The sequence below is a fragment of the Cygnus atratus genome, chromosome 5 (genome assembly GCF_013377495.2).
Source record: "Cygnus atratus isolate AKBS03 ecotype Queensland, Australia chromosome 5, CAtr_DNAZoo_HiC_assembly, whole genome shotgun sequence".
NCBI lineage: Eukaryota > Metazoa > Chordata > Aves > Anseriformes > Anatidae > Cygnus > Cygnus atratus.
The window spans coordinates 27,114,883-27,127,376 of NC_066366.1; the positions used below are offsets into that span (position 1 = coordinate 27,114,883).

Sequence of the window (12,494 nt, forward strand, 5' to 3'; positions counted from 1 at the left end):
TGACCCAACTGCACAGAGTACTTGGCAAGTCTAAAGCCCTACTTTCTGTTAAAGGCAATTATACTGAAGTTTCTTAATTACTCACTGCATCACATCTTCACATTGGCCAAACCTGCTATATCTTTGTGTGGAAGAGAAGATGAATCCACGGCCTAGAAACTTTCATTTCTAGTCTTTAATGCATAGAAAGTACTTACACAAACTGACAGATGAGCACACCCTGCTGCACCAGTGCTTCCAATAGAGCAGTTATTTTTACACAGGTGCGAGAAACTCTAGTGAGCAATTCCAGTGCCCCAGGTCACGTTTGGCCGTAAAAGGAGACCTCTGCTGTTAGACATATACATCTTTGGTCACACAGTTCCCACAAAAAAAAAACAGATCAGGCAAAAATTCTACCACTGAAGGCACTTATAAAGGCATTCTCAGGGAACAGTATCAGAACAGTGATGCAGTTAAAATTAGGCTTTCATTTGACTAACAAAAAGTTGGTTGTTTCTTTTTACTAATAACATGATGCAGTCATAAAACTAGCAATTAGTAAATAAGTTATAATACCAGCTGGGACTGTGTGAACTTAGTTTAAACGAAATGGAAAAATAAACAAAAGCACGCACATAGCAAGTTCTCATGTTCAGAAGGACTAACAGAGCCATAGAAACTATTCAGTAGAGTAGGTCCCTCCTTAGGTAGTCTACTTAAAACAAAAAGCCCATACCCAAAGGTCAGTAAAGCAAGAAGTATGATATATGGCCTCAGGGTAGCAAGTTATGGACTACTATAACGTTTTTGTTTGCCAGTGAACGCACACCTAATGCATAAACGTATATGTTTAAATTTACTTGGGGTATTTTCATCAGGATCACAAAACTTAAAAGGTGACCTCATCTTCTCATCATCCTTCTGTTCAGCAGAAGGAAAAGGCTGAAGAAAAGCACGTTTCCTTTCTGCTCTCCGCCGCTTCCCTGACAGCTTCCCGCTGCCTCTCTGCCACGTCCCACCACAGACACCCGAGGCCAGGGGCTGGCCTCGCTTGGTGTTCAGCCAGAAAAAACCCTGCGCTGCTCACACTCCACCTCCGGGTGGAAGTCACAGGAGAAGCCCCAGCCCTCGCCCCGCCGCCCCCGGACACGCCACCAGGCCGGGAGCGGGGCCGTGCTGCCGGGGCTCCTCCTCCCGCCGCCGCCGCCGCCGCGGGGCCGTCGCCGCTCGCAGGGTGGCAGCGCCGCGGGGCCGCCCGCCATGGCGGCCGCCCGCCGCCGCTCGGGGAGCTGACATGGCCCGGCCGAGCGGCGCGCAGCAGCTGCCGGCGGAGGCGGCCGCGGAGCCGCCGGAGAGCTACCAGCTGCGGCAGGAGAACGAGCTGCAGGCGCTGGAGTCCATCTACGGGCAGGACTTCCAAGATCTGCGGCAGGGCCGGGCCTGGAAGGTAGCGAGCGGGGCCCCGCGGCCCGGTGCGGGGAGGCGGCGGGCCTGCGGAGGCGCTCGGTCACCGTGCTTTATCCGCCCGCCTCGCTGGGCTTTATTTCATTTACTATTTATTTGATCCCCGCGGCCTCTCGTCCTCCTACCTCCCGGCTGAACGGGAAGCCTAGCGAAACAAGTCTCCATTCTGGAGAGGAACAGAGCGGGTTTTAATTAATTGGCTTTTTTTTTTTTTTTTAATGCTTCCGAATTCATTCCTTAGCTGACTAATTACATACCTGCTTAATTCATTCATCTCGTCGGCATACATGTTGCTGATCTCTGCACATTCACTCTATACCGTGGCTTACTCTCACTGTGGCTGTCTTGCATCAGAACTTAATACTTACACTTTATTTTTTCTACAGTATTTTTTTTTAATTACAACTGATTGCCCAGGTCCACTACTCATTACTCTTTTCCATTTCTCTTTCATGTCTGCAATGTCTTCTTGAGAATTTTTTTCCAGCTGCATCTGGTGGCACTGTTCTCCTGTACCCGGAGGTACTGGTCATTTACATCAGTCCCCCAAAACTTCACTGTTACTATCATCTGTCTGTCCTCTTTTGTCTTTAGTTTCTACAAAGTATCATGGCTGCTAGTGTTTTTTCTGCCATGCACCCGAACCTAAAATTCTTGCAGAAACTGGTGACTTTTGGGGGGGAGGAGAGGGGCTGGAATTTAATGCTAGAAATGTCAGTAACTTCCCTAGTTCTTAGCAGCGCTGCTGGTCTCCCTCCCTATTAAATTCATACCTGACATCCTTTTGACTTTACCTGTACTTTTTCCCCTTGGAAATGCAACGGCAAAGTAGAGGGGATATTGACCATCTTTTAACTCGTTCCCATATTTGTTTTTCTGTGTCATCTTATTTCCATAGCTGTTCCTAACATTACTAAGGTCTATTCCCTTTAAAAAAAATTCTAATTGAAAAGAAAAAGTTTAGAATGTTTATATGGCAATGTTCTACTTTAAAGAAAAAAAGACAATTTTAAGAGAATGGCAGGAAGGGCAATACTAGTTAAAATTACGTTTTATGCCAAAAATAAAAATATAAATACAACAAATTACTATCTATTTGGCCACGCAAGATGTGATGTTGTAGTCTATTGTCATAGCAGAAAATACTGATTGGTGTTTGTTAGTGAGCTAAAACAAACAAAAAATAAACAGTTTCATTCATATGTTGAATGTATTAATTTGTGATATTCCACAAATAACCTGTTACAGATTGTTAACTTTTTTTCTACTACTAGCCTACAGTAAGCAAAATAGGAAGATTTTATTATTAAGCCTCCTTTTTGCTCAGTCTGACTCACCTTTCTATTAACTGTAACTGCACTTATCTGAAAATGTTCTAAAATATATTGGATAAGCTGTGGTAAAGAACCACCTCACCTTCACTGAGCAGTATCAACACATTAGTGTATTATTTTCATGGTCTGGATGGTCTAACCTGAATTCTGCCATGATACAGGTTGTGAGAGTTGTGTGCAATGATTCCTGCTTCAATTAAAACAACAACAACAACAAAACTTTTAAATCAAAGCTTTGTTTTCCATTTTAGGTACGACAACCTCCTGAAATTAATTTAGTTCTGCATCCTCAGGGATTGACTGGTGGTAATGAAGTATATGCCAAAGTTGATCTGTGGGTCAAGTGTCCACATACCTACCCTGATACGTGAGTATACATTAAAATATAACCTTTTTTTTTTTCTGTGAACATTCATCTCTTTTCTGTATTGAAATGTATGTTGAAAGAACATCTGGTTTTATTCATTGCTTATTTTTGCTTTCTGCATGTCTGTATTTGTTCAGCCTGTGGTATGAGGGGTGACCATAAAATTTTTTGCCTGAATTGGATGTGGTCTCTTGTGCAATGGACAATAATAGGGCTACATTTGTCAGGAAAAGATTGCAGCCCTGAGCTGTAACTTGAAGATAAGTAAGTGCAGGTGTACCTGTTAGCATCTTAGTGCTGTTTTGAAACTTTTTCAGCTCATGACCTATTCTGCTGATAGTGGGACTGACTCTTTATTTTTAAAACAATCTGTTGTCCTACTTGTACCTGCTATTCCTGTTTTCTGCTCTTGAAATCTCTACAGAGAAAGTAAAAAGAATTGCAGATAATAAGCACTCCTCGTGTTTTGGGTCAGCAAGTAATTTTGGGGTATAGAATTGCTGTGCAGGCACAGACCAAAACATTCCATTCAGTCCATATGTCACTGATTGTGTCCACAGCATAGCTGCCTTTAGATCATCCATTTGTACTGTGGCCTGAGGGGTGTACAAGGGAAGCGCTGTTCTCAGCCAAGTGATAGCTCAGTTATACCCTGTAGCATGGGGCATAGCAGCCCCTCTACTTTCTTTTGTTTGTTTGTTTAAGTTAGCATAGCTATAGATGCTTTACTTGTTCCTATAAACGTTTTTTCTTTTGCTTACTTAATTGCACGCTTCTTTATGTTTTTGTCACCTGTATAGTGGTGATAAATAAATTTTAAACACCTAAATATTATGCTAGTAATATTTGCAAAGAACTGCTACATAAGTTACTAGTTAAGAACGGCTGAATCATAAGAGACTGCAGGGGTTTCCTTGTTAGTTCTTCTGTTATGTGTAGCTGACAAGTAATGTACAACTAGAAAAATTAAGGAGTATTAAATCAGATCTCTGACTTCATATCATGTATGTACTATTTATGTACTGCCTCACTGAGCATTGACCAATTGCCAAGTGACAATAAACTCCATTCCTTTTCCATCGCTGACCATTTTTTACCTGCCTTCTGTCTTACATGATAGCTTTTTACACTTTTTTTTTTTTATTAAGGCCATTCTTTATGTTCTGTTGCTATCCCCCAGTGTCCCTGAAATAGAACTGAAAAATGCAAAAGGCTTGTCAAATGAGAAAATAAATGAATTAAAATCCAGACTAGCTGAACTGGCAAAACAGCGCTGTGGAGAGGTAAGAACTTTTCACTTGAGAAATAAGCTCTGGTCCTAAATAGTTCTAAAAAATGTATAATATAGTGAAATACATCCATATTGGAAGTATGATTTACCTTTTTTATTATAAATGTTTCTGTTTAATGAAAGTTCAGAATTTGCACACTTCCAAAATACAGTGTATATGTAAAAATGCAAGCTTTATCCCTGTTTAAAGGCAGATTTAAAGGCTCAGTTTGTTCCTAGTTATTTCACAGTATGAAAGGCAGTAACTAACTCTAAAACTGAGAACTTTGTGCACTTTTCAGTTTAATCTGAGTACTATAAGTGGCTATAGCTTTTAAAACAAACTGACCACACAGGGAGTTTTTTCAGTATGATCTGGTTCATCCAATGCTGAACTGGAGGGTGAGAGACCGTGATTATAATACCAGCTCAGCAGTTGACTTCCTCTGGGGCTGTAGCACAGTCACTCCATGCCATTTTGCCTTTTTTCCTACTGTGTCTAGGAATATTGATACTTGACTTCTCCCTTGAATATGGTAAAAAGAGAAAGATGGAGAAATACATGAAGCATAGAAGTTGTATTTATTTTTAAAGGATTTTATAGCTCCCCAGGTGTGTTTGGTATTAGGGATACCTTTTTACATTGTTGCTGAGAACTGAAATGATTCGAAAAGTTAGTAGCAAACATCAAATTCTTTGTGAAAGCAGGGTTTATGGCATATTTCTTATCTCTATGTGGAAATGTTACAGGTGAGCACATTTGATTTGCTCTATTTGTCTTTTTGAACGTGAAAGATACACAGCTGGGGAAGTTACTATATGCTGCAATAATATTCTGCTTTCAATTTCCTAAGCCTGTCAACTAAACAAGTTTGGCAGGGGTTGCTTCTCTTTTAGTGTTGCCACATCAATGCCTTTTTCCATTTGTATACTACACTGCTATTTATCTTTTTTTGGCCAACTTTAATACAGATACTTTCAAAAGAAAGATACTTCTAGCCAGATACTGTTTTGTTCATTATATTTAATGGCCGAGATTTTTATTTTTTTTTACAATGACTGCGCTATGGACAATTTATAGCAAATACTAGAAACAAGGTTCAAACTTTCAAAGTAACCACAAAACCATGACATATATTCTCAGTCTGCTCACAACTGACTCTTGGAGAGCTTATTGGCTTGTAGGGCTTTAAATCCCATTTTGATTTCTGATCTAATTGAAAGAAGCTACAAAAATGTTACAGGTTTTTCTAATAATTATCCAGAAGGAGGATCTTGCTTGATCCAGAAACATGCAGATACAGTTGTGAGTTACATATACACTACACATTTTTGATGAATGCAATGCACAATGTAGTCTTGCATTATTTTCTCTGCTGGGAAAGGGAGTCAACTATTCTCTCTGCCTTGGCAGATACGCTTTATTAAACTGTATTCAGCAATATTGAAAAAATGAAAATGCTTCAGTTACCTGTCAAACTGAACAACAGATGGATTTTTTTTTTAATTATTGGGATTTTTTTCTTTTTTTATACGTTTGCACATGCATGTTTGCTTTGCATTTTGAATAGTAACCTGGGAAAGATAATCTAGTTTGCACGTCACTCATACGACTGCTTGAATTAATAGAGAAATGCTACTAGACTGATGAAAGCTTAAGTCCTGACAGGTCAATAGGCCATCAGTGTATACCTAGTTCGAGTAAACAGTAACTGAAAATTGATTTCATCCCGGCAAGCTGTGCAGCAGAATTTAGCTAAGGTTTCAGTGCAGTTCTTATTTTAGTAGTTGTAGTTTTAGAAATGTGAAATGCCTTACGTGGCTTTACAGTTCTAACTGTGAGGCTAGATTGCAGAGAAAGGATTGGATTTCTTGTTACGAATGAAAAAAGCAACTATTTTGTAGGAGTAGTAGCTACAGTGATAGACAATTTTAAAGGATTTATTCTGTTGTAGTTGATATGTCTTAAACATGTATCTTTGTGAATAGGAAAATATACCTAAAAGAAGGAGATAAGAAAAGGGATTTTGCAGGGAGGGAAGGGGGAAAGTGCTTAAATCTGTCTTTCAGTAATTTTCACCGTCTGTGCTCCTGTGGTCAGGGATTTTTCATGTTACAGTTCATTAATAAATAGCTTTGACAAAAAGTACTGAAATACAGTAAATTAATCTGGTAAGTAACAAAATGAACAGTCACACACTGCTGTTGCTGTATTGCTTTTCTGAGTGGGGTATCATTTTACAATGTTCTTTGAATTTGTTCTTTCAGCTGGTTTGAGCTCTGCATGTCACTCACATTTATTTTCTTTCAGGTGATGATATTTGAACTTGCAGGCCACATACAGTCATTTCTCAGTGAGTATAATAAACCACCTTCCAAGTCTTTTCATGAAGAAATGCTAAAAAATCATCAAAAAGAACAAGAAAGGCTGGCTCAGGAGGAATTGCGTAGGGCACAAGAAGTTAAAAGAAGAGAGGAGCAGGAGGTAAGAGAAATTGAAGTATGAATAACCCTGTATTGTTTATGTTATTATAACAATCTGTAGTAGATTTATGTGGCAAGGTTTTGCTAGCGGGGGGCTGCAGGGGTGGCTTCTGTGAGAAGAATCCAGAAGCTGCCCTGTGTTAGATAAGGGCCAGCCCCAAAGGGACCCACTGCTGCCCAGACCCAAGCCAATAAGCGATGTTGTTTGCGCCTCTGTGAGAGCAGATTTAAGAAAGGGAAAAAAACAACTGCTGTGCAACAGCAGCTGGGAGAGTGAGTAGTGAGAAACAGCCTTGCAGACACCGAGGTCAGTGAAGAAGGAGGGGGAGGAGGTGCTCCAGGCGCCAGAGCAGAAGTTCCCCTGCAGCCCATGGTGTACCACAGCGGAGCTGGGTTCCACGCTGCAGCCCGTGGAGGAGCCCCCGGTGGAGCAGGTGGACCTGCCCCGAAGGAGGCTGTGGCCTGTGGAGGATCCCCACAGGAGCAGGCCCCGGGCTGGAGCTGCAGCCCGTGGAGAGGAGCCCACGCAGGAGCAGGTGACCTGGCAGGAGCTGCTGTCTGTGGGGGACCCACGTTGGAGCAGTTTGCTTCTGACGGATGGACCCTTGTGGGAGCAGTTCTTGAAGAGCTGCTGCGTGTGGGAAGCCCCAGCAGGCTCAGTTCGGGAAGGACGGCATCCCGTGGGAGGGACCCCACGTGGAGCAGGGGCAGAGAGGGACCACGAAGGAGCAGCGGAGACAGAGTTAGGAACTGACCTCAGCCCCCATTCCCTGTTCCCCTGCGCTGCTCAAGGGAAGGAGGTGGAATGGGGTGGATAGGGGGAAGATGTTTTTAGTTTGTTTTCTTTGTTTCTCACTTCTCTAGCTTGTGAGGATTAAGCAATAAATTTCTCTAATCTCCCTACACTGAGTCTGTGTTGCCCGTGACAATAATCGTTGAGTGATCTTCCTGTCCTTATCTCAACCCTTGAGCCCTTCTTATCATTTTTTCTCTCCCTTTCCCTTTGAGGAGGGGGAGTGAGAGAGCAGTTGTGGTGGAGCTCAGCTGCCCACCTGAGTAAAACCACCCTCCACACAATCATGATTTTGTACGTCATCCTGCATAGCAATATGCCATAGGTTTTAAGGAATTATAGCTTATCAACTGACACTGACAGCTCTGACCAATAGGTACTATATGAACTATCTGCTGTTGTTGTTGTAACATTTTACTGATGAATTTTAACCCTGAGAAATACTTGTGCAAACTTGAATGTTTGCACTACTGAATGTTTGCAATGCTGAAGCAAACTTAAATGTTGATTAGTGATCCTATGGAAACCATTTATAAAGAGGACCTTATACAGAAGTGTGAGTAAATACGTTCAGGGTGTTCCATCTTAATCTGGGAAGTATTATCCAGATACATAGATAATCCTACCTTCCTTCACCATAGATTGACTGATATATTCACTATGACAAACTTCTCTAGAGAGCAATAAATTTAATCTAAAGAGACATATTTATTCTGCACTAGAAGTGAGGACATTCATCTCGGTCACAGAGAGAATTGTGGTGTGAAATCTCCACATTGTGGCAATACGGACATAATAGCTATTAATCTAAAAATAACTTTTTGGCTTATTTCTCAATATCTTTTCTGTGTATGAAACTTTATTGTTGGATCTGTCAGTAGAAGTTATTTTGTCTGAATTCCGTTCACCTTCATCATACAGTTGATGGTATTTTGTCTTAACAGTTGTTTTTTTTATTATTAATATAATTTAATTTTATTCTTCTGAGATCTACAAATACTCTAACATTTTTTTTGAAAGGGTAAGATTAGCAGTTGCATTGTACATAGTGTTTGTTGCATGTTTAACAGCACTGAAATTCATTTCAGCAACGTGAAATCCTTAATGAGATTCAGAGACGGGAGGAAGAGAAAAGAGAAGAAAGAAAAAAGAAGGAGATTGCCAAACAGGTATTCTTTCTAAGCAGGTGTCCCAAAAACATTGCAGTACCTTTTTGTCAACTCTGTAGCACACAGAAATTTGAAAGAATAACGTGATTCAACTGTTCTTGATATCTTCTCTCATCCGGTGCTTTTATTAGATCTAGGTTAAAATAGCATCTTCTGTTCTTGATTTCATGGAATTTATTTCTGAAATAAAACTAACTGTAAGGGAAAATAATTTATTGGAATCTTTTTAGTGTTCTGAGATGAATATTTTTAAACAGACGTAGAATAGTGTGGTAATGTGTCAACAGTTTCATTGCAAAGCATCCTTACGTTCCTGCCCATAGACAGTGCTGAAATGTGCTGTCTGAATCTCAGCACTTCTTCCTCAGCTTCACCTGTACATTTATTATGGAAACCTATTTTCTTCTGTGATCTAGATTACTTTATAGAATAATAGTCAAGTATACCCACATATTTTGAGGATAGTTTCTGTACTCACCCGGTATTTTTCCTGATTTATAGGAACGTCTGGAAATAGCTGCTCAGACAAGTCAAGAAAATTCTCACAGGAGAGATACTGCAGGGTACAGAGTTGCTTCCAGTTTGAATGGGAACTGTTTGGAACATGGAGTAAATAATAAACACCGCCCAAATTCAGCTGGACGTTCGAAGTATGTATGTACTTTGCATGTGGATTTTTTAGTTGCAGTTTGTATTTGACAGTTGTTTCTGTATAGTATTTGATAATCCAGAAATCCGCTTTCCTATCTCATTGCTAATCGTAGTATAATCAAATGAGATGCTGTCTGTGTTTGTGGAACAAGACGTCTCAAAAGTTTGCGTTACTATGCTTTAACGTTGAACATGTACAATGGACTAATACTGACTTACCACACAACTGTTCTTACATTATGTCTTCTTTGCATTTTGTGTTCTTAACAAAAATACAGAAAGGCAGAGTTACTTATTCTAACAATGATAAAAATAATCAGAAATGATCTAGAAGTGCCCTGGTACTGTATCTGTAGATTTAAGCAAAAGCTAAGCCTGTTTAGTTTTCTGAGGTCTGTCTTTACAAGGACAGCGGTGCCCTTGGTTTGTATGTTCATGAAGCCTGAAATTTTGGCTACTGGGACTTAAACTTTCAGAAGATTATTTTAAATGTTTTTAATTTCATTTATAAAATATATTTGAGTTCAGAAGGCCAGATGCTTTCTTTGTATATTGTTCTTTATACAACTCTAGTGAAGTGACATCTCCGATGTATGTACTTTCTTTTTTCTTAAATTCGGTATTTTGAAGGAGTTTCTACATGACCCTTCATATACTCCTGTGATCTCTATACATAATTGCATTTATTTGGAGGAACCACTGTGTAACAGTGATACTTCTATTTTGAAGTAGATGGTACTAAGATGAAGTGGAGGTTGGTTTGAGATAGTGGTCTTGAGTTCTTTCTGATCTTAAATGCAGCTCCATACATGCATGTGAGAAGGTTTGGAATATACCACTTCATTGGTTTTTGTTGTTGTTTTGGCATTTTGTGTGGGTTTTTTTGTTTCTCTGTTTTTTTTTTTGCAAAACTTTCTCCTTGCAGGATTAATTTAGAGGAGTAGAAGCAAATGGCAAACCCATTTTAAGTTGGGAAAAATAATTAAGCTAAAGCTGGAATATCTTTAAAAAACTGCATATATTTGCTTTTTGTTATATTTTGAAAGATAATACAAATCAAGACATACTTAGGTATTTTTCAGAGCAGTAACATGTTTGTTGTGGTGGTTGTTGTTGTTACTACTATTATGTTTTCCAAACTGAAGATGTCATCCTCAGCTGCAGAAGTTTTAAGGTTTGGATTGAACTCCTTGCTGATTCAATTCCTGGCTTTGATTTTAGACACCCAGTGCAAAATGTTGTTTGTAAAATGCTGAATTTCTAATCAGATGTTTATGTTTACACCAACTCAGTATCTTTGATGAATGTTATAATTGGATACAAAAGTGTCTGAAAACTAATCCCATCGCAGAAATGATATCTTTAGGAACTAGGGACTGCAACAATATTTTTTTGAGACAGAGAAACATGTTCTGTCCACATTGCAGACGAGAACGCCAATTTTCTGTTGGTAATAATGAAGAGTCCACCAGCAATTACGAGGTGTTGAACTTCAGCACAAGTGCTGGGCAACTTACTGTCCATAAAGGAAAATGTTTAGGTAAGCAAAATAATATTTGCAGTTTGAAATGCTGTTTTGGAAGCTGTTGTTTTTGGGGGGGCAGAGAACTTGAACAATGTTACCAGGTACAGAGTAGCAAGGGAGAGAGAATATTGTTGTGGAATATGAAATGTCACAGCCAGGATTGGGAGGGAGTAATAAGCAAAATTACTTTGTGATAAATATTTCATATTTTCTTAAGATTATTTTAAGTAAATATCTGCTTCTTCTGAAACAATTACTTAACTGAATAGCAATACCAAAAAAACACCTGCTCAACGTTTTATATTCTCTTCATAACTAAAATAACTCCCCAAACAGATTTTTTTTAAATTTAAATAAATAGCTAGCTTGTCAAATACACATTGCCACCAAGCAAGAAGTCATTTAACTTTCGGAAACGTGAAACCAGTGGTAAGAGCAGGGTTAGGGATACAGGCTTTTTCTCCCAGCATTGCTGCTGATAGCAATGGGATGAAAGCAGCAGTTTTAGCGACCACTAAATACATGCAAGAGTAGGAGACTTTTGGAGATGAAAGGCCTCCATGGAGTGCCATGTAAGTGGACCATAAAATGTTTTTGTTGTTCTTTTTCAACATAGCGCTTCCTCAGTGGCAGGATAAGCAATCTCTGGTGCAAAAATAATTTTATTATATTGCAGTTTGATGATGAACAGTTATGTCCATAGAGTTTGGCATTTGTTCAGCAGGAAGAGTATTCAGTTACTGAAACCTGAAATTCTTAAAATGCGCAGCAATTTCTGCCAATATGCTGTAGTTTTCATTTGACTAGTGTTAGTTTATTTTATCTACATAGAATTCACATTTGTCAGAGCTGATATTTTTCAGGCCACATGTAGGTACAGATTTTGTTTAGTTGTAAGTAGTTCTACATTTCGAGAATTGTAGAAAGCAGTGTTTCTTTAGCATTTGCAGGAGCTCTTGTCAAGCCTTTAGGAAAAAAGAGAAACTGTCTTCCTCTTCTCTCCCTTCGTATATAGGCAAGGATGAACAGCTTGGTAAATCAGTCTACAATGCATTGGAAATTCACGGTGGAGACTTTGTTTTAGTATATGAGTGGGTTCTACACTGGCAAAAAAAGATGGGAAAATTTCTTACAACACATGAAAGAGAAAAGATTGAGAAGTGTAAGAAGCAGGTAATGCCCGTAGGTTGCACTTGGCTTGATAATGTTTAGGGGGTGTTCAACACTTTTGATAAAACTGCTAATTTATGTTAAGCTTGGGAGGGTGGTGATGAGCCTGAAAAGTTCAGAGTTTTCCACTTCAGAGGAAAATTAACATGTTGGGGTATTCAGAAGTACATTTAAAGTAATACAACTACACGGAAGTGTACTTGCAAGTATGCATAAATAAAATAATAAAATATTACAATTCTGAAGAAAGAGGAAATCAAACGCGCCTGGCAGAAACCAGAGTCG

The 12,494-nt window shown here is 39.4% G+C and overlaps 1 protein-coding gene across 2 annotated transcripts in view; it reads left to right on the forward strand.

The window, feature by feature from the left end:
* The first annotated feature begins 1,055 nt into the window (after positions 1–1,055).
* EIF2AK4 (eukaryotic translation initiation factor 2 alpha kinase 4) overlaps positions 1,056–12,494 on the forward strand; it is a 38,785-nt gene continuing 27,346 nt past the window's right edge. The window contains exons 1-8 of one of the 2 annotated variants that reach the window (XM_035539299.2): positions 1,056–1,429; positions 3,032–3,147; positions 4,328–4,430; positions 6,729–6,902; positions 8,783–8,863; positions 9,365–9,513; positions 10,942–11,054; positions 12,055–12,212. In XM_035539299.2, the coding sequence (XP_035395192.1) occupies positions 1,277–1,429; positions 3,032–3,147; positions 4,328–4,430; positions 6,729–6,902; positions 8,783–8,863; positions 9,365–9,513; positions 10,942–11,054; positions 12,055–12,212 (1,047 nt within the window). In that variant the 5' untranslated portion in view covers positions 1,056–1,276. The remainder of the gene's footprint in view (positions 1,430–3,031; positions 3,148–4,327; positions 4,431–6,728; positions 6,903–8,782; positions 8,864–9,364; positions 9,514–10,941; positions 11,055–12,054; positions 12,213–12,494) is intronic. The other variant, XM_035539298.2, reaches the window with a different exon arrangement.